The sequence below is a fragment of the Sarcophilus harrisii genome, chromosome 1 (genome assembly GCF_902635505.1).
Source record: "Sarcophilus harrisii chromosome 1, mSarHar1.11, whole genome shotgun sequence".
In the NCBI taxonomy this organism is placed as follows: domain Eukaryota; kingdom Metazoa; phylum Chordata; class Mammalia; order Dasyuromorphia; family Dasyuridae; genus Sarcophilus; species Sarcophilus harrisii.
In genome coordinates this window covers 171162623-171185868 of record NC_045426.1, presented here as the reverse complement: position 1 = coordinate 171185868, position 23246 = coordinate 171162623, and the positions used below count along the sequence as shown (strand labels likewise).

General features: G+C 34.2%; 1 protein-coding gene across 2 annotated transcripts in view; it reads right to left on the bottom strand.

Moving 5' to 3' along the window:
- The window catches only part of FAM151B (family with sequence similarity 151 member B), a 49467-nt gene that overhangs the window by 4148 nt on the left and 22073 nt on the right, over positions 1 to 23246 (bottom strand). For both annotated transcript variants that reach the window (XR_004233959.1, XM_003759890.4), the window contains exons 4-5: positions 8232 to 8449; positions 3193 to 3328 (exon numbers count right to left, since the gene is read on the bottom strand). Coding sequence is in view for 1 of the 2 variants with exons in the window: in XM_003759890.4 (XP_003759938.1) it covers positions 3193 to 3328; positions 8232 to 8449 (354 nt within the window). In the remaining variant the exon portion in view is untranslated. The remainder of the gene's footprint in view (positions 1 to 3192; positions 3329 to 8231; positions 8450 to 23246) is intronic.

Below are 23246 nucleotides of genomic sequence, written 5' to 3'. Positions count from 1 at the left end.
TCCCTTTCCCTTCTTTATAATCTCTTTGGGATATAATCCCAGTAGTAACACTGCTGGATCAAAGGGTATGCACAGTTTGATAACTTTTTGAGCATAGTTCCAAACTACTCTCCAAAATGGTTGGATTCGTTCACAACTCCACCAACAATGCATCAATGTCCCAGTTTTCCCGCATCCCCTCCAACAATCATCATTATTTTTTCCTGTCATCTTAGCCAATCTGACAGGTGTGTAGTGGTATCTTAGAGTTGTCTTAATTTGCATTTCTCTGATTAATAATGACTTGGAGCATCTTTTCATATGACTAGAAATAGTTTCAATTTCTTCATCTGAGAATTGTCTGTTCATATCCTTTGACCATTTTTCAATTGGAGAATGGCTTGATTTTTTATAAATTAGAGTTAATTCTCTATATATTTTGGAAATGAGGCCTTTATCAGAACCTTTGACTGTAAAAATATTTTCCCAGTTTATTGCTTCCCTTCTAATCTTGTCTGCATTAGTTTTGTTTGTACAAAAACTTTTCAGTTTGGTATAATCGAAATTTTCTATTTTGTGATCAGTAATGATCTCTAGTTCTGCTTTGGTCATAAAGACCTTCCCCTTCCACAGGTCTGAGAGGTAAACTATCCTATGTTCCTCTAATTTATTAATAATTTCATTCTTTATGCCTAGGTCATGAACCCATTTTGACCTTATCTTGGTGTACGGCGTTAAGTATGGATCAATGCCTAGTTTCTGCCATATTAGTTTCCAATTTTCCCAGCAATTTTTATCAAACAGTAAGTTCTTATCCCAAAAGCTGGGATCTTTGGGTTTGTCAAAGACTAGGTTGCTATATTTGTTGACTGTTTTATCCCTTGAACCTAATCTATTCCACTGATCAACTAATCTATTCCTTAGCCAATACCAAATAGTTTTGGTAACTGCTGCTCTATAATATAATTTTAGATCTGGTACAGCTAAGCCACCATCATTTGATTTTTTTTTCATTAATTCCCTTGAAATTCTTGACCTTTTGTTTTTCCATATGAACTTTGTTGTTATTTTTTCTAGGTCATTAAAATAGTTTTTTGGGAGTCTGATTGGTATAGCGCTAAATAAATAGATTAGTTTAGGTAATATTGTCATCTTTATTATATTTGCTCGCCCTATCCAAGAGCATTTAATATTTTTCCAATTGGTTAGATCAGACTTAATTTGTGTGAAAAGTGGTCTGTAATTTTGCTCATAAAGTTTCTGATTTTCCCTTGGCAGATAGATTCCTAAATATTTTATATTATCAGTAGTTACTTTAAATGGAATTTCTCTTTGTAACTCTGACTGTTGGATTTTGTTAGTGATATATAAGAATGCTGATGACTTATGTGGGTTTATTTTATAACCAGCAACTTTGCTAAAGTTGTGGATTATTTCTAATAACTTTTTAGCAGAATCTCTGGGGTTCTCTAAGTATACCATCATCTCATCGGCAAAGAGTGATAATTTGGCTTCCTCATTGCCTATTCTTATTCCTTTAATCTTTTTCTCAGCTCTTATTGCTATAGCTAGTGTTTCTAATACAATATTAAATAGTAACGGTGATAGTGGGCAACCTTGTTTCACTCCAGATCTTATTGGGAATGGTTGCAGTTTGTCTCCATTACATATGATGCTTACTGATGGTTTTAAATAGATGCTGCTGATTATTTTAAGGAAAAGTCCATTTATTCCTATACTCTCAAGTGTTTTTAATAGGAATGGATGTTGGATTTTATCAAATGCTTTTTCTGCATCTATTGAGATGATCATACAAAATGTTAACCTTATGTTGCAAGATCATTAAAAAAGGCTTCCTGAATCACCAAAGGAAGACCAACTTAGAAGAATAGTGGTATTCAAGATGAGGGAATATGCAGAAGGATCAGCTTGGAATTACTGTAAGTACAGTGTAATTTCTCTAATGTAATACAGACTGATATTCTATTAATTCTGAGTTCATAGACAATGTTTATGAAAGATGCATTACTGATAGGTTAACTTAATAAACTGTCTCATCATGTCATATCTGAATAATATTCAATTTTTACCCACTTAATTGTTTCAGAATATAGTGTACAGCCGATCTCTTCTGAGTAACTGGATCATGAAGGACGCCTATTAGAATTCAGGACTATATAATCTAGTAAAATGTCATTTACAAACAGCAGCATCTTTAGACTTGGATTTTTTATACAAATGAGCCTACATATAAAAGATAAATCATTTTGGTGAACAAATCTCCCTGTTTTACACCTTAAAGAAATGTTGAATCAATTATATTTGTAATTGTAACTATCATAAAAATCTGATGTGTACAAAGAGGGGGAAGAGTCTTTAAGGATGCTTTTTGTTCAACCAAGTCAATAAATGAATATATCAGGATCTTGAATTCTCTACACTTTTCAGTCAGTTGCATGACTGTGGTAGATCATTTAGGAGAGTTTCCTAATTCCCACTATTGATTGAGACAATATTTATAAAGCACTTTGCATAGTGGCTGGTACATCACAGGCATTCAATAAATTCTTATTTTCTTTCTTTCCCTTCTCCTCTTCTTCCTATATTATGCTTTCAAGAGACCATTCACATGAAAATTTTACAGAGATCAGAAAGGAGGCATATAATTTGTATGCCTCTCATTCACCTGTTTTGAAATACTAATATTATTTGCAATTTCTTCCATTCTATTGGGGGTTTCCTCTCGCTAAATTAACTTAGAAATCAATCAAACTAAGTGCTTTCAAAACTCTAAATACCATTTCTCCTGCATGCATTTGGTTGTATTTTGCTTAAGTTTATTTTTTTAATGACATTTTTACCTTGCCATATTGTACATTGGATAATGGAAATGCTAGACAACTTGCAGAATCATGCAGGAAAATTTAATGCAAAGATCACTCATTGACAAAGACAGATAATATCCATAGTAAGAGTTAGTAATTTTAAATGGCTTTTTAAATACATATTGGAAGCAATATTTTTCATAAAAAAGCAAATTTCTTAAATAAAATTTAGTAAAAATAGATGGGAGAATATGATTTTACATACAAATTTTCATACATAATTTTTAGGACTATATATATGTATGTATATATCTCAAAGTCAAGTACAATAAATCTCACATTTATTTCAGTCCATTAGAAAAAAATAAATATTATGCTATCTACTTACCTATGTGATTGCTGTACCAGCCAAAGCAACTGATCATAAGATTGCTTAACTAATGCTGCTCTGACAGGAAATGTTACAGGCTGATTTAGTTTATTACATATATATTCCATATTTTTTACCATTGTCCAACTGTAGCCTGAAAAAGAAAGATAAAAATATAAATATTTCTACTAGAATTCTAAGAAATAATTAATACACATCACTGATAGGCATTTACAGACCTAAGCTTTTTGTCTCTTCTGTTTACTGGAAAGGGGAGATAGGAGTATAAAGGTAACAAAGGTAATGGCAAAATTGTGGTTTTAAGTAACAGGATAATCAACCATAAAAAAATAGGCATAGAGCAACTTTTCAACCCACATACTAATTTAGGCTCTAAACTGGATACCCAACTTAGATATAAAGAATGATACTATAAACAAATTAAAAGGCAAACGAAATTGGTTTTCAGATCTATAGATAGGGGAAGAATTTGTGACCAAAGGGCAGAGAAGATCACAGAAGATAAAATAGACAATACTGATTACACTTTAAAAGAAAGTTTATACAAAAAAAGCTGATGAAGTTAAAATTAGAGGGAAAACAGGTAAGTAGGAAAAATTTTATAGCAAGTTTCTCTGATAAAAGTTTAGTATCCAAGAGATATGAAGATCTGGTTTAATCATTTAAAAACAAAAACTATTATTTAATAAATTTTATTATTTATTTATTATTTTATTATTTAATAAATGGTCAAAAGATATAAGCAGGCAGTTTTCTTTTTTCTTTCTTTTTAGTAAAAAGTATTTTATTTTTCCCAATTATATGTAAAGATAGTTTTCAACATTTATCTTTTATAAGATTTTGATTTCATATTTTCCCTGTCTCCTTTCCTTTCAATCTTCTTCTCCAAAACAACAAGCATGTACAATCATGGAAACATATTTCGACATTAATCATGTTGTGAAAGAAGAAATAGAACAAAAAGGAAAAGCCAAAGAAACCCCAAAAGTGAAAATGATATGCTTTGACCTGTGTCAGACTGTGGATGTTATTTTCCATCACAAGTCTTGAAATTGTCTTAGATTACTGTATTGCTGAAAAGAGTTAAGTCTTTCAAAGTTGATAATCCCATAAATTTGCTGTTCCTATGTACAATGTTCTGGTTCTTTTCACTTCATTCAGCATCAGTTAATGTAAGTCTTTTCTGGTTTTTCTGAAATCTCCCTGCTCATCATTTCTTATAGCATGAGAGTATTCCACATGATATTCATATACAATAATTTGTTTAATCATTCCCCAACTGATGGGCATCCCTTTGATTTCCAATTCTTTGCCACCACAAAAAGAGCTGCTATAAATATTTTTGCACATGTATGACTTTTTCCCTTTTTTATGATCTTGGGATACTTAGTAATAGTATTGCTGAATTAGAGGATATATGCACACTTTGGTTGCCCTTTGGGCATAGTTCCAAATTACTTTCTAGAATGGGTTGGATGAATTCACAACTTCATCAATAATGTATTAGGGTCTCAATTTTCTTATATCTTCTGCAACATTTATCATTTTCATTCTCTGTCATATTAATCAATCTAATAGATGTCAGGTGGTAACTCAAAGTTGTTTTAATTTTGAACATTTTTCAAAGGAAGAAATCCATGCTATCCACAAACATTTAAAAAATACTATAAATCACTAGTAATTAGAGAAAGTAAATTAAAGCAACTCTGAAGTTCCAAATTCATACCCATCAGAATGGCAAAAATGACAAATGTTAGAAGAGCTATGGGAAAACACACAGTAATAAACTTTTGATGGAACTGTAAATTGTTCCTACCATTATGAAATGCAATTTATTTTGTTGTTGTTGTTGTTAATAACTTTTCCTTTTTTTCCAATTTTTTGGCACCCATAAGGTAATTATAGTTCAATGAACCATTGTTCACTTCTATAATGTAATGACAACCCTAATTCACACCCTTAGTGTAATTCATTCCTACTACATGACTGCTGTCAGATGGTCTCAGGAACATATATAACATAAAGGACAACAGCCTGGGTGAATTCTGGCCAAATCCACCAAGGACGCATTACCTATGTACTGGAACTAGCTACTCCAGGAATAAAGCTTTATTCATAACAGACTGGCAGGGTTGGCCCCCTTCTGGACTGGCTCAAGAAAGTGAAGCCAGTATTGCTGGCATTTAGCCATCTTTGTTCCCTGGGCTATTTAAGTCACAATAGATCAGTGCCCAAATTGGAATCTCACCCATGTATAGGACTCTCTTCCTGGGACCCTCTCGGTCGGGGACTTGCAGGGCTGTAATACAGGATTCTCCATCTGCAAATCCCCAATTCAGTGATATATTCTTACTTCTCTCCTCCTCTAGTCTATGTATCTCTTTATATTGTAGCTATTATATTAATCATATAATGCATATTAAGTGCTTTTGTTGTAAGAACTGCACTGTCAATTCTTATTTTCCTATTTTATAATTCATTGTTATTAAACATTTTCATACAACCTGATATCTTAAGTCTTGTTGTGGAAGCGAACCATTCTGTAGGTGAAAATTCATGAACCTGAACCTAACACCTTCACATGCCACAACTTATTCAGCCATTCCCCAATTGATAGGCATCTACTCATTTTCATGGAATGCAATTTAGAACTACTAACTCAAAAGTCACTAAGTTGTACATATCCTTTGACCACTACTAGCTCTACCCAAAAGAGATCAAAAAGAAAGGAAAAAAAGCCATGTGTAAAATGTTCTCCTACTGAGGAATATTAGGGAATGACTAAATAAATTATGGTTTATGAGCATAATAGAATATTATATCATATGATACAATTTCAGAGAATTCTGAGATTTGGGAACTCCACATACCCAAGCAGTTGCTAAATCTAGCTGTTTAGATCTCCAAAACTTCTATCCCCTTCCTCCCTTTCATATAGACACCACTCTAATTCAGTCCCCTAAAAATTGTCTTTCACATTGACTATTGAAATGCTCCCTGCTTCAATCCACCCTCCACCAAGCTATTAGAAGTGATTTTTCCAAAGCACAAGTCTGATCATGTCAGCTTCAGGAACTCCCTCTCATTTCTTGGATCAAATACAAACACCTATCTGATCCCTTCATAACTGGCCTCCAATCTAATTTTTTAGCCTTCCTACTTGTCTTTCTCCTTTCTTTGCTCAATAATTTAGCTAAATGGCTATAGTAATCTAATGTTTGATAGAGCAGGAGGTAAGAAACTCAACATCTGATAAAAATTGCTGTAAACACTAGAAAGCAGTTTGGCATAAACTAGGCATAAACTATTATCTAATACCATATTCCAAGCTAAGGTCAAAATGAACAATGATTTAGACATAAAGAGTTATATTATAAAAGAATTAGTGGAGCATGGAAAAATATACCTGTCAGATTTATGAATAAAGTAAGAGTTTATGATCAAACAAGAAATAGAGAGAATAGGGGCAACTAGGTGGTGCAGTGCATAGAGCACCAGCCCTGAAGTTAGGAGGACCTGAGTTTAAATCTGACCTCCCCAGCTGTGTGATTCTAGGCAAGTTACTTAACCCCAATTGCCTCAGGGGAAAAAAAAAGAAATGGAATCACAGGAAACAAAATTAATAATTTTGATCACATGAAATTAAAAAGCTTTTGCACATACACATCAAAAAACACTAATGCAATCAAAATTAAAAGGAAAATGGGAAACTGGGGGAAAAAGAATTTACAGTTAGTAATTGTCTCATTTCTCAAATAGATAGAGAACTGAGTCAAATTTATGAAAAATATGAGCCACTCTCCAAATGACATAAGGTCAAATAATATGAACAGGCAATTTTTAGAAGAAGATATCAAATCTATCAATAGTCATGTGAAAAAAATATTCTAAATCACTATTATTTTGAGAAATTCACATTAAAACAACTCTGAGATATCACCTCACACCTATCAGATTAATCAGAAAACAACAATTGCTGGAGGTAATAGGGAAAAATTAGGACGTGTTGATGGAGGACAATTTGGAACTATGCACAAAGGGCTATAATACTGTGCATACCCTTTGACCCAGAAATATTACTCCTAGATTAGTATCCCAAAGAAATCAAAAAAAAAAAAAAAAGGGGGAAAAAGATCTATTTGTACAAAAATATTTATAGTCTGTCTTTTTGTGGTGGCAAAGAATTGGAAATTGGGGGAATATCTCTCAGTTGGGGAATGGTTAAACAAGTTGTAGTTGCTATAAGAACTGACAAACAGGATGATTTCAGAAAAACCTAGAATGGCTTATATGCACTGATGCAAAAGTAAAGTAAGTAGAACAAAGAACACATTGTATACGATAATAGTAGCATTGTAAAGATTAACTGTGAAAGACTTAGCTACTCTGATCAAGAGGATCCAAGATAATTCCAAAGAATCTATGATAAAAAATGTTATCCAAATCCATAGAGAAAACTAATGAACTCTTTGAGGACAAGATTAAAGATGTGTGTGTGTGTGTGAAGGCAATTGGGGTTAAGTGACTTGCCCAGGGTCACACAGCTAGGAAATGTTAAGTGTCTGAGACCAGATTTGAACTCAGGTCCTACTGACTTCAGGGTTGATGCTCTATCCACTGTACCATCTAGCTGCCCTGATTAAAGCATATTTTTTGCCTTTGTTTTTGTTCTGTGAGTGTGCATGTGTATTTTCTTTGGCAACATAGTTAATATAGAAATATTTTTTAAATAAGGTCCTACATTATAGATTAAAAATATATAATAAACCAGAAGGAATCCATCAATATTTATTAACAAAAATTAAGAAAGACCAAAATTTTGGAGGGAAAAACACTATTAAATTTATAGGATGTTTTCATTTTACTTACATGTAAATAGTGAATAATTTTTCTTTTAACTACTTTCCCCTATTTTTAATTGAAATGCCTTATTATGTAAGTATTTTAATTTTGTTGCTGCAAATCCCTTGAGGGGAACAGAGGGGTATAATTCAAGCATGAGTAAATATGATTAAATGTTTATTTAGTTTTATTACCTTCATTGAGTTGATTAGGGTACCATCCAGTAGTCCAGCCCAGAGATAAAGTCACATGTTGGAAAAAGGATGTCACAGTATCTAGGAATTTCTTTGCATCCAACTCAACATTTTTTCCATTGGGACCAGGAAGTATGTCAGCATTAATCCACACAGGACGATTCAGATGCATCTTAACATTTTCCAGAAGTATCATGGATGGTTTCACTGCTTCCAGACTGAAAGTATAATATATTACATTATTACAAAATAAATTACTGATGCTAAAAATAGAATATGAAAATGATAAATCTGACAATGTTTAAGCCCATTTCATCAAGTAAAGGTGTTGTGAAAAACTTTTTTTTAAAAAAGACTAAAAATACCTGATATTTCAAAGTATACAACATTTTGATATTCTAACAAATGAAAGAGAAAATTTTATTTTAACAGATTTGAATGCCATTCTATGTTTTTATTCTGAAATTTATTTTATTCCCCCAATTTACTAGAAATATAGAGATATGATATATAAATATCTTAGGGACCATCACTCTGCCATCAGGATTATATGTGGATACTGTACATGGATACTTGGGATTCCATGCTGGTGAATGGGTCCCCATGGCAAACCAAAGATCCACACTTATGTAACCCATGGAGAATTTTCATGAGACCAATCTCTTCAATCAGATGTAAAATCTCAGGATCAATATTCTTTTTATTTCCTTTAAAATCCATTGTTTAGTATTGAATTTTGCAAATTGTATTTTTCTCCCTCCACCACAGACCTGCTTTGATGTTTCATCATTTTAACATCCTAACCTCTGCCCCCAATCAGATTAGGCTAATTTTTTCTTAAAAGTTACTAAAATATTCCCTAAGACATAGTTGGTTTAGACACAAAGGGCTTAGTGGAATCAACTCAAGAGATTTTCAATGCCTATCCTTGTTGAATGTCACCATTGTGTCTATGATCACTATCAGACATATTAGAAACAATATTAATTATAGCAAGCAGTTGCTTGAAGAATGATTATGAAATATAGACCTATTAAACAAGTATTGATGCAGGAAAGATTCCAATCTTTGATTACCAACCCCCCCTAGTTAATGTAAATTACCCTTTGACTCACAAATCCTGGTCCCTTTGAATTCCAATAGAAGATCCCGACCTGTCCCAGCCCCACCCGGATCTGAGCCAACTTTGGGGCTACACCCAAAAGCCCCTCAAGCTAAGTCTCCAACTTAAAAGGGCCACACTGGGAACCCCTCTTTGCAGAGATTCCAAACATGGCAGCCATGTGAGGACCCTCTGTCCACTGGACCCTCTGTCTAGTGCCCTCCTTATCTCTACCTTCACCTATCTCCTACTTCTAAACTCAGTAATAAACCTCTTTTATTAATCTAGCTCTCCGGGCCAATAAATGCTTTTACTGGGAATTCTGTGCCGCTACTAGACCTTATACCGCCATATCCTTGTGCCGAATCTAAGGGGGTTGCAGGGGAACTCTGACTCCCTGTACCCCAAACCTGCCACTAGACCTTAACTAAACCCTAATTTCATTTAGGTACCCCAAATCTAGACCTCAACATTTGATCTACACCTCAACAGTATGACAGTTAAATACAACTCTAAGGCTTAAATATCCTTTGAAGAGCTTTGAGGCAGTTCTAAGCAATTTCCTCTGACTACAAAGTTTCAAGTTATAACTCAAGAATGGAATATATTTCTAATAGAAAGGGAAAACAAGTCATGACAGTAATAATAAAATTCAAGTACTGGAAAATGAGATAAAGTTATAAATTATGAAAAATCCAAACAATAGTAAATTGTAGATATTGACACATGGGTTCTTAGCCTTGATCAACAACTAGTAGCATATGTTTAGAAACTTAGTAAATTCAGCGATGCATTAGGCCTTTCTTAGATTTTCATTTACTTATAAAACTTCAGACTCTAGTTCTGTTTCTATATTTCTAGAGCAGGGGTAGGGATCATCGGGCTGCAGGACTTATAAGGGCTGCAAAATCATTTGGTCTGGCCTTACCAAGGCAATTGAAATATCCAAATAAATCTTGGCAGAAAAAAAAAAAAAAGGTTCCCCACCCTTGTTCTAGATGAAGGGGGAGAGAAACGTTCCCTTTAAGATTATTATTCTGAGATTGTGTCCCCTTTGATCAGGATCTCCTAGGCTCCAAGGAGTCAAAACAGAGCCCAAACCTTTCAGGATGAGACAATTAACTCCCATAGAAATTCTAAATTCTCATTCAATTGAGGAATCCTTAACTGATCTGTCCCAGCCCCAACCTAGTCTGATCAGGTCGGGCTGTCTCAGCCCCCACTAAGATACCCAATGTAACAGTTTCCCTCAACTAAGGTCTTTGTAAATGGCCCTAGGTAGCTGTCACTATAGAAATCAGTGCCTTGTAAACTGATTTCTATCCAACAATAAACTTTCATTTTGCAACTAATAATTTGAGAATGAATGAATTCTTTCACTCCTAAACCTGCGGCTGATTTAAAGGAGATTCTTAACAACTCTCTTATTGCCACTAACCTCTTGACCACTAGGAATTGAGACCATTCAAACTGTATCATAGAGGTCAAAGATTTTTTTTCTCACTTCTAAAAATTATTATGCTAAAGCAGAAGAATTTGAAGTCACAGGCCCTTAGACCCTAAATTCTTTTTTGATGACAATTGAAATAATATGACAAAACCTGTGCTATATGTGTACTACAAATAAATTAATTATTTTGGTGAGTGAAAGTAAATTAATTCCTTTCTTAAGTCTCTATGAGCCTAAATGAAATTTAATAAACCTCTTGAACCTCTCTTGAACCCCTACATAGATTAATGCTGTGAGGCTTATCAGGGAGGAACAAAATTAGACAGATAAAAGGTAGAAGAACAATGGGAAAGAGTTTCTACAGTTCTACAAAGTGAATTTAAAAAAAAAAACTGTAAAACCATACATCTTATTTCTTTATTTTTTATTATAGCTTTTTATTTACAAGTTATATGCATAGGTAATTTTACAGCACTGACAATTGCCAAACCTTTTATTACAATTTTCCCCTTCTTCCCCCCAAATGCCCCCCCCCTTTATGGCAGGTTGACCAATACATGTTAAGTACGTTAAAGTGTAAATTAAATACAATCTAAGCATACATGTCCTAACAGTTATTTTGCTGTACAAAAAGAATCGGACTCTGAAACAATGTACTATTAGCCTGTGAAGGAAATCAAAAATGCAGGTGGACAAAAATAAAGGGATTGGGAATTCTATGTAATGGTTCATAGTCATTTCCCAGAGTTCTTTCACTGGGTGTAGCTGGTTCAGCTCATTACTACTCTATTGGAACTGATTTGGTTCATCTCATTGTTGAAGATGGCCAGGTCCATCAGAATTGATCATCATATAATATTGTTGTTGAAGTATATAATGATCTCCTGGTCCTGCTCATTTCATTCAGCATCAGTTCATATAAGTCTCTCCAGGCCTTTCTGAAATCCTCCTGCTGGTCATTTCTTACCAAACAATAATATTCCATAACATTCATATACCACAATTTATTCAACCATTTTCTAATTGATGGGCATCCACTCAGTTTCAAGTTTCTGGCCACTACAAAGAGTGCTGCCACAAACATTCGTGCACATACAGGTCCCTTTCCCTTCTTTAGTATCTCTTTGGGATATAAGCCCAATAGAAACACTGCTGGATCAAAGGGTATGCACAGTTTGATAACTTTTTGAGCATAGCTCCAAATTGCTCTCCAGAATGGCTGGATGTATTCACAATTCCACCAACAATGTATTAGTATCCCTGTTTTCCCACATCCCCTCCAACATTCCACATTATCTTTCCCTGTCATTCTAGCCAATCTGACAGGTGTGTAGTGGTATCTCAGAATTGCCTTAATTTGCATTTCTCTGATTAATAATGACTTGGAGCATCTTTTCATATGGCTAGAAATAGTTTTAATTTCTTCGTCTCAGAATTGTCTGTTCGTATCCTTTGATCATTTATCAATTGGAGAATGGCTTGATTTCTTATAGAGTCAATTCTCTATATATTTTGGAAATGAGGCCTTTATTAGAATCTTTGACTGTAAAAATGTTTTCCCAGTTTATTGCTTCCCTTCTAATCTTGTCTTCATTAGTTTTAAAACCATACATTTTAAAGACAGAGTTTTAAAAAGTTTTAGTGTTCTAGGACTATTATTCTGCTAGTAAACAAGTTTTCCTCTTTTAAAAATTAAACATGGTCCCATCGTAACTTTATTTATTTATTTTTCAGGACAATTGGGGTTAAGTGACTTGACCAGGATCATACAGCTAGGATGTGATAGTGTATGAAGTCAAATTTGAAGTCAGGTTCCCCTGACTCCAGGGCTGGTGCTCTTTCCACTGTGCTATCTAGCTGCCTTGTAACTTTCTTTAAGAAAAAAAGAAAGAAAAATCATGTCTTTAAAAAAAAAAAAAATACATTCATTTCCTAAACTTTTTAGACAACCAAAATTTACAACTATATCCTCCAAACTGAAAGTGTTTCAACTGTTTCTCCTATATTAAAAAGAAAAATCAGTTAACATTTTCAACCACTTTCCTCAGTCACACTGAAAAGAAAGGGGAATACAATAAAAACTACACAATTTATAGAAAAAGAAATCTAGCCAAGACAGGGATTAGGTGGTAAATATGATGAGGTTTAGGTTTAGGTAACCAAAATGAAATTAGGGTTTCTGCTGATCAGGGAGTTAAAAGATAAGGTCTAGTGGCAGGTTCGGGGTTCAGGGAACCAAATGAAGAGATTTGGCTCCCCTGCAACCCCTTAGGATTCGACACAAGGGTAGGGAGTTTTGGGGACTCCCTTCTGGAGGCACAGAGATTCTCTGTAAAGGAATTTACAGACCCGAAAACCTAGATTGATAAGAGGTTTATTATGGGGATTGAAAGCATAAAGTCTAGTTAGGGAAATAGGTGAGGGTAAAGAGAGGATGGCATTGGAAAGAGTATTCCAGTGGACAGAGGTTCCTTGGGATGCCAAGCATGGAGCTGGCATGTTTGGAACCTCTGCAAAGAGAGGATTTTAGTTTGGCTCTTTTATAATAGGGGATTTTGACCATAAGCTGAAGGGGGCTCATGAATGGAGTCCCAAGTTGGCTCCTACCTGGGTTTCAGCTTAGAGCTAGAATTTGAATTGAATTCAATGAGTTTCAGGACTGAGCCAACCCCACCCAGATAACAAGGAAACTTTGTCCCTGGGGCAAAGTCCCTCACTGACACAGAGTTGAAAGACATTTTCTCCTTCAAGGATTTTCAGAGTTGCAGGATCCCCTCTTCAGATACCTTACTGTTGGTATCTCAAGATGTCCAAAACTGAAATCTTCTTTCCCATAATTCTGCTTCACCTTCAAAATTCACAAATTCTTGCTGACAAAACCATTATCTATCTCTCAGTTATCAAGTAGTAGTTTGAAGTTATTGTTGACTTTTCCTTCATCAGATGCCAAGTTTTCTTGATTGGTACCTTCCACAATATCTCTCACATTCATGACCTTCTTTGTATTCATATGGTCATTATTCTAGTCTGGTTCTCTATTGTCTATTGGTCTATTGTAATAACTTCTTAATAGGTCTCCAAGCTCCCTGGTTTCCAATCCAGCCTTCACAACTCCCAAAAAAATTCTTCCTAAGGAAATGATCTGACTATGTCTTCTCCCTTCTTGAAAACTCCCTGGTTCCTATTTCCTTGAGATAAAATAAAAAAAATTCCTTAGTCTGGCAATTAAGACTCTCTACAATCAGACTTTAGTATTTTCCAACTTTATTGTATTCTTCTTCTTTCATGTAAAGTTAAAGTACTATTCCTAACTTGAGACATTTGTATATGCATACCACAAATGTATTCTATTTTTAATTTCCACCTTTTAGATTATTTTCTTTCTTTAAAGGAAGGAAGGAAGGGAAGGGAGAGAGGGAAGGGATGGAAAAGAGGGAAGGTGTACCAGATCTAAAATTATATTATAGAGCAGCAGTTACCAAAACTATTTGGTATTGGCTAAGGAATAGATTAGTTGATCAGTGGAATAGATTAGGTTCAAGGGATAAAACAGTCAACAAATATAGCAACCTAGTCTTTGACAAACCCAAAGATCCCAGCTTTTGGGATAAGAACTTACTGTTTGATAAAAATTGCTGGGAAAATTGGAAACTAATATGGCAGAAACTAGGCATTGATCCATACTTAACGCCGTACACCAAGATAAGGTGAAATGGGTTCATGACCTAGGCATAAAGAATGAAATTATTAATAAATTAGAGGAACACAGGATAGTTTACCTCTCAGATCTGTGGAAGGGGAAGGTCTTTATGACCAAAGCAGAACTAGAGATCATTACTGATCATAAAATAGAAAATTTCGATTATACCAAACTGAAAAGTTTTTGTACAAACAAAACTAATGCAGACAAGATTAGAAGGGAAGCAATAAACTGGGAAAATATTTTTACAGTCAAAGGTTCTGATAAAGGCCTCATTTCCAAAATATATAGAGAATTAACTCTAATTTATAAAAAATTCAAGCCATTCTCCAATTGAAAAATGGTCAAAGGATATGAACAGACAATTCTCAGATGAAGAAATTGAAACTATTTCTAGTCATATGAAAAGATGCTCCAAGTCATTATTAATCAGAGAAATGCAAATTAAGACAACTCTAAGATACCACTACACACCTGTCAGATTGGCTAAGATGACAGGAAAAAATAATGATGATTGTTGGAGGGGATGTGGGAAAACTGGGACATTGATGCATTGTTGGTGGAGTTGTGAACGAATCCAACCATTTTGGAGAGTAGTTTGGAACTATGCTCAAAAAGTTATCAAACTGTGCATACCCTTTGATCCAGCAGTGTTACTACTGGGATTATATCCCAAAGAGATTATAAAGAAGGGAAAGGGACCTGTATGTGCACGAATGTTTGTGGCAGCCCTTTTTGTAGTGGCTAGAAACTGGAAACTGAATGGATGTCCATCAGTTGGAGAATGGCTGAATAAATTGTGGTATATGAAAATTATGGAATATTACTGTTCTGTAAGAAATGACCAACAGGATGATTTCAGAAAGGCCTGGAGAGACTTACACGAACTGATGCTGAGTGAAATGAGCAGGACCAGGAGATCATTATATACTTCAACAACAATACTATATGATGACCAGTTCTGATGGACCTGGCCATCCTCAGCAACGAGATCAACCAAATCATTTCTAATGGAGCAGTAATGAACTGAACTAGCTATACCCAGAAAAAGAACTCTGGGAGATGACTAAAAACCATTACATTGAATTCCCAATCCCTATAGTTATGTACACCTGCATTTTTGATTTCCTTCACAAGCTAATTGTACAATAATTCAGAGTCTGATTCTTTTTGTACAGCAAAATAATGTTTTGGTCATGTATACTTATTGTGTATCTAAGTTATATTTTAATATATTTTAACATCTACTGGTCATCCTGACATTTAGGGGAGGGGGTGGGGGGGTAAGAGGTGAAAAATTGGAACAAGAGGTTTGGCAATTGTTAATGCTGTAAAGTTACCTATGTATATATCCTGTAAATAAAAGGCTATTAAATAAAAAAAAAAAAAAAAAAAAGGAAAAGAGGGAAGGGAGAGAATGGAGAGAAGGGAGGGAGAGAGGGAGGAAGGAAGGGAGAGAGAGAAGCAGGCAGCTTCATAGCATGCACAAATATGTTCTGCTTCCTATCAGATAAGACACTAAACTCTATTCAAAGGTATGCCTTGTCTATAAGTTATAGCAAAGTCAAAGGTAAACCTGAGTGTAAGGGGGAGGAGGTGGCTGCTGATAACTTTTAAGTCTGAACCCACTGTCCCCAAGGACTGAAGTGGTAAATCAGAATGGACCCCTAGTTTCAGAGACTTTGTGGTTTAATTCTTTCTATATCTGTTAACTGATCAAGTGATAGCAAAGAGAACATACAGATTGTTATACCTGTTCTAGAGCCCAGAAGGGAGAAGAAATACCTGTGCAATGAGGAACCACCTTCTGATTGAAGTGGGACGAGGAGAGTGAGTCCAGAGTTTACACCTTTATATCCCCAGAAATCCTCTTTTCCTCATTCTACATTTAATTCTCAGCTCCTAGAACAATAGCCACAACACAAATAAAACTGAATGGGGGGAGAGAAGGAGAAAGAGAGGAAAGAAGGGAAGGAAGGAAGAAGGAAGGAAGGAAGAAAGGAAGGAAGGAAGAAAGGAAGGAAGGAAGGAAGAAAGGAAGGAAGGAAGGAAGGGGAAAGAGAGAGAGAGAGAGAGAGAGAGAGAGAGAGAGAGAGAGAGAGAGAGGAAGAACACTGTATAATAATTATCTCATTTGATTGTCACAACAATCCTAGGAGGTAAGTGCTATTATTATCCCTATTTTACAGTTGAAAAAACTGATACAGACAAAGGTGAAGTAACCAGCCCAGGGTCACACAGCTATTAAATGTCTGAGCCTGGATTTGAACTCAAGTCTTCCTCACTCCAGGCCCAGTGTTCTAATTATTGCACCACCTAGCTCCCTCGGAAAAAAAAAAAAAGAAAAGCTAGGCAATATAAAAACAAAAGATATCAATAACATATATAAGTGTAAACATATAAAGTATGTGTGTGTGTGTGTGTGTGTGTGTGTGTGTGTGTGTATGTGTTTATAAATAAACTCAGCTCTTCATACCTTCTTCATGAAGGATTCTTGAATTACTGGAGTACACAGTGACCTATGCTTTCTCTGAAGTCATAACAATGATTGTCTATTCCAGATCTAACAAAGCCACAGCCCTTAAATTGCATAAGCTTGACTACAGTTTAAGCTTTGTTACATGGCCCTTTTTCTTTTGTTCAGCTTATTAAATAATCTGATATACAAATCTTTGTGGAAAAAACATAAAATTTAAATAAGTTAATTCTATGAACAACAACAAAAGGCCATTTAAATTTGAGACCATTGCTAATTACTTTGGTTACTTTGTAACATAACTCATATTCTTGTTCTGCAATATTATTTAACCCTTTCAATCACATTTCTTTTCCCCCCCAAATAGGATATAAGCATCTTTAGAACAAAAACACTGGCATACACAGATATATATCTTAGGTAATCAGTATTTATATTGATGATTCATACTACTTTGGGCTCCTTTATGATTGTTTGAGCCTGGTAAATTAAGTGATATCAATTACACTTACTTCAGAGACAGAAAATTCTGCCAGTTTTCCAGACATGGTATTTGAACCTGACATCCCTATAGAATTTCAAGACAAGAAATGTTGGTACTTGCTGAAAAAATAGTAGAGTACATCATAGGAAATTTTGGATTACAGAAAGATTCAAGGATCATAATTAGTCTGTCAATAAACATTTAATAAGCACCTACAACAAGCCAAGCATTATGTTAAACATGGAGCTACAAATAAGAAAAAAATAGTCCCTACTACAAAGAACTTATAACCTAATGAAGGAAGATAACACACAAAGGAAAATTGAAAAACTGGAGGAATAAGGGGAAGGGACCTATAATGAAAGGTACTATGGTGCTAGCCCAAGGAGTGGAGCTGATAGGAAATAAGAAGTTGGTTGATTTGTGAACTTTCTTTAATTAGAGGTTTTGGAGGAAGTCTTTTGCTTTGCCCTTGAGCCTTCCAATCACAGGGGCAGGGGAAATGAGAATACTAAAGAAGCATAAGCATCATAGATGAAAGTTCAATATTGCATGCATAGTCAAATACTGAGCTCTAGAGCACTCCGTTAGGGACTTTGCTTTAAACTGAGACAATTTATCTTGACTATCCCTAATAAACTCTTGCCTAGTTTTTGTTTCAACACCTCAAATAAGGAGGCAACCAATACTGTTACAGGAATTCTATTCTACTTTTGAAGTGCTCTAGTTCTTTCATTATACCTAAATCTGACTGTAGGTAGTTTATTTCTATTTCTTCTCATTTCACCCAAGCAGAATAAATCTAATCACATGACAATCTTTCAAATCTTTGAGAATAGCCATCATCCCCACCCATCAGTTTTTGTTTCTCCGACCTAAATGTTCCAATTTTATTTTCTGATTTTCCCTGAATAGGTAAGCCTTATTTCTTTTTCTTTTCTTTTTTTTTAAGATAAAGTTTAACAAACATCAACAAAGATGAACATTTTCCTATACAAATACTAGAAAAAGAAGAATGCATATGAAAATATGAATCTCCACTATACATAATGGGGATTATGGAGTATATTTCAAATTTAACAAAGTAGTTACCCCACTGCCTTATTTGTTTAGGTTCCTTTCTGAACATCTTTCTGCTTTTCGTGTGTCTTTAAAAGATTCACTGATGTATTTTCTCCTCTTTTTTTAAGTATCATAAAGTACTTCTCACTATTCCACACACAAAAAAACCCTCTCTTGTAACACAATATCTAAGAATATGACTAACTGAAAAGTCTTATTGAAAGTCTTAGAATAGAATACTGATGAACCAGTGAAGAGTAGCAAGCACACTACAGAGCCCAAAGGGCAGCCTCATTTCAAGATAAATCTGAATTTACAATTCAGAAAGCACTAGACTATTCAACCACCAAACCTCCTTAAAAGATTATTTGAACTCCAGAATGAATCACTCAAATAGATCTTCTTTGGTCTTTTGGGTCCAAAATGGTAATATTGCCCATAGGGATACTTATATAGTTGGAAAAATCACAAACCTAACATTTCCAGACTGATGATAAAATCACAAGAATGGAGTTGAAGAAACAGTTTTAACTGGGTCAGAAATCTCAGCAAAGTGGCTAAAAAATATATTTGACAGGCTAAGAGCTCTAAAGAGCTGCCATCTCATCTAACACGTAACATATATTACTATCATTCTATTCTATCACTTGGTTTTTTGGGTATTTTCCACTTGGAACTGCTCCAACAAGGTCGAGAAGGCATAATTTTACTGCTTACTACTAATCTTACTTACATAATCTTACTACTTACAAAAGGGAAGGCATGAAGTTAACCACACTCAGGTTTTGGGCATGAAGTTGTAGTTAAAGGAATAAACAAGATTTTATGTAATGTCTAGTTAGAACAGCAAAATAGCCACAACCAAAAATCTTAAAATATAATTGACAGAAAACACTGAGGTGAAGGCAAATGCAGAGGTAGCTTGCTTTAGAAAGCAAAAGGGAATGCACTGAGAGATTCAATTACCAACAGGGAAAATCTAGGAATTATCATTAGTGTCATTCAAGATAGGGATTGAGTCATGGAGGAGTCAGATACTTAATAGCCAAAGGAATTTATGGCTCTACTCTCTTGAGCCTAATTCCTGTTACACACCATACCAATATGCTTAAAACATAATTTCCCTAATGTTCTAGTTAGAATTGGCTGATGAAAGTTTCCCACAAACTTGCTACTGCAGAATGATTATGATTTTGCTTGTATTATCTTCAAGGCTTCCATGCCAAGTCATATAGCAGTTTTAATCAGACTTTCTTTAGAGAACTCCATTTTTTCTGCTTCTCATTTTCCTTGATTTTAAGGCTTGATCAGCAACACAGTGACAAGTTCTTTGTATGAAAATTCAATGTCAGTGAACTCCAAACCCTAGATTTTCAACCATATTAATTATCACACATTAATTAGTGCTCATTAGGGCTACTATCCTCCATGCTACTCTGTGAGACGGGGGATTAAGGGAAACTTCATGGGATTCTTCTCCCAGAATGAACATCTTTCCATCTGAATCAACTGTACTGTGCTATTTACCCATACCAACAAATCATTTTGCTATATACTAGTGATAGTTCATTTGAACTCCACTCCCATTTTATATGATGCTTAGTTAGAAGGCAAAACAAAGAAGAGTTGGCAATATAGCACATTCTAAAGCACCAAGGATAACATATTTGGGTCTTCTATGATGACCCTCAAGCCTGCTAAAAAGTACACGAACAGAATGATGAAATGGGAAAAGTATTTACTCTGAAGTCCAGGGATTTGGATTTGAATCATGCTTGTCATTTACTACCTAGGTGATCTTGGACATATTTAGTATCTGCCATTTACCTACCTATATATATATATATATATAGGTTTTATGTATAACCTATAAATTTCTCTGGACCTCAGTTTCCTCATCTGTAAAATAAGAGTTGAACTAGTTAGCCTCTGAAATCCCTTCTAGTCCTAAATCTATTATCCTATAAATGTAAATGAGAAGTCCTTTTTATTTAAAAAAAAATGGAACTTCATAGACTGAAGTCAAAATAACAGCTGACCAAATCACTCACTGCCAGGATTTCAGCTTTTATTACTTGATTCAACAAATGTTTATATGTTTATGCCACAGACCAATCTATTCAATAATCACATTGAATGCCAATTAGGCACTGTACTAGTGAAAAGAAACCTAAAAAGGAAATGGGAAACAGTACTGGCCCTCAAAAAATTTATATTCTACAAATGAAGGAAAAGAAAAGAAAAGAAAAGAAGGAAAATTATTTTCTTACTTGTAGTAATATTTTCTCTTTTTATATTTTTTTTCTTTTCTCATTTGTATTCTAGAAAGAAGACAAACAATAAAGAAAAAAGAATTCAGAAAAAGTACATAGGATTTCTAGTAAGAAATGATCTAGTCAAGAGTAAAATAGGGATCATGCTATTAAAAAAAAGCATACTGGCCTTATATTCCAAAGAGATCATAAAGAAGGGAAATGGATATGTATGTGCACGAATGTTTGTGGCAGTGGATGCCCATCAATTGGAGAATGGCTAAATTAATTGTGGTATATGAATATTATGGAATATTATTGTTCGGTAAGAAATGACCAACAGGATGATTTCAGAAAAGCCTGGAGAGACTTACACGAACTGATGCTGAGTGAAACCAGGAGTTCATTATATACTTCAACAACAAAATTATATGATGATCAATTCTGATGGACCTGGCCATCTTCAGCAATGAGATGAACCAAATCAGCTACACTCAGCAAAAGAACTCTGGGAGATGACTAAGAACCATTACATTGAATTCCCAATCCCTATATTTTTGCCTGCCTACATTTTGGATTTCCTTCACAGGCTAATTGTATAATATTTCAGAATCCAATTCTTTTTGTACAGCAAAATAACGGTTTGGTCATGTATACTTACTGTGTATCTAATTTATACTTTAATATATTTAACATCTACTGGTCATCCTGCCATCTAGGGGAGGAGGTGGGGGGAAGGAGGGGAAAAATTGGAACAAAAGGTTTGGCAATTGTCAGTGCCATAAAATTACTCATGCATATAACTTATAAATAAAAAGCTATTAAAAAAAAAAGTATACTGTGTTGTGCAGGGCTAGCAAACTTGTTTTGACTGCTGATGCCATGACAACAGTCAATTCCTTGAGTTTTTATAGCAATTCTTTAGGCCCAGTGAGTTCTTCAAAATTAAACAAAACACTAGAAATTAAGGAGGTACCAAGCAACTGAAAACAACTTAACAAATTATAGTACATGAATGCAATAGAAGAGTGGTCAGACATACTGGTTGTGTAACCTTGAGTTACTTACCCTCTCAACATTTAAGTAAATCTCTAAAAATACAATTTGCCAAAAAAGTGCCTTCACTGGTACAGGAAGTTTTTTCATCAAGGAGGTTGCTAATATCGAGTAAATCACAGGCCTAGTATGTATTACAAGGCATATCTGAGAGGTAATGTAAAATAAGAAATAATTAAAGAGATTCATTTTCAGACCAATCTGGAATGACTAATACAGACTGAAATAAGCAGATCCCTGGGAATAATTTAGACAATTAGCAATAACATTTAAAAAACAACAACAACTAAAACTTAAGAAATCTGACCAATGTGATGACCTATAGTAATCCCAGCAGATTAATGAGACATGCTACTCATCTCTTGATGAGAGGTACAGAATATCACACACACACACACACACACACACACACACACACACTCATACATGAAGAATGCACAGATTTATTAACTATGATATTTGATATATAGGTTTTGTTTTTCTTTCTTTCAATATGGGCAGACAAAATTGATCCTGGACTAAAGCTGAGTAATAATGAAAAATAAAGTTTTAAAAAAAGGGTCATTGAAGCATTTTAAAATGCACAAAAGAAAATGTCAGTAGGAAACAACAAAAGATATCTTAGGAAACAACATGTTGAATACATATTATATATAGATATATTTATACATATATATATGTATAACACACATATATACAACATACACATACTTAATTATAAATACTTTAAAAGAAAAAGCAAGTCAAATGTGATACAAACTCACAACATCAGATACCATACTCATTTTCTATGTTTGTGGAAATCCTTCTCTTGTTTGGTATTTGTTAAATTCAGAATTTTAAGAATACACAAGACAGAATTAATTTTCCATCAAAACTAGTAAATAGTAATGATAAATAACAAAGGATAAGCAGCTTTAAACACTACCTTTCTAAAGCAAATTGCAATTAAAATGATCCTTTAAAAATAATTTTGATTTTGTTTTTAAAATTATATTCTGATAATATTTATCCTATCTTGTTACTTGATATAAAATCTGTTACCACAAAAATTCCTGGCTGGTTGAACTAGTCTACTACACACTGATTTTTAGAGACTAAAAAAATTAAGTTTCCTTTTTTAACTCCTTTGCCTTGAGACTCATTATCAGCAGGTGGGGGCAGAGAATCATTTCTGTATGTTTCTTACACTTTATCAGCTAAAACCAAAAAAAAAAAAAAAAAAAAAAAATTAAATATGTTATCAAGAAGGTGATAAACCTGCTGAATTGATAATCCCAACACAAACCAGGATTCCTTTACATACACAGTTGTTCATTAAAACAATTGTTGGGAAACAATTTAGTAATACAAATATTATCCAACAAGGTTTGGCTCAAAAAATATACAAACATTCTCTCCTTATTTTATACCATTTCCCTGCTTTGCTCATT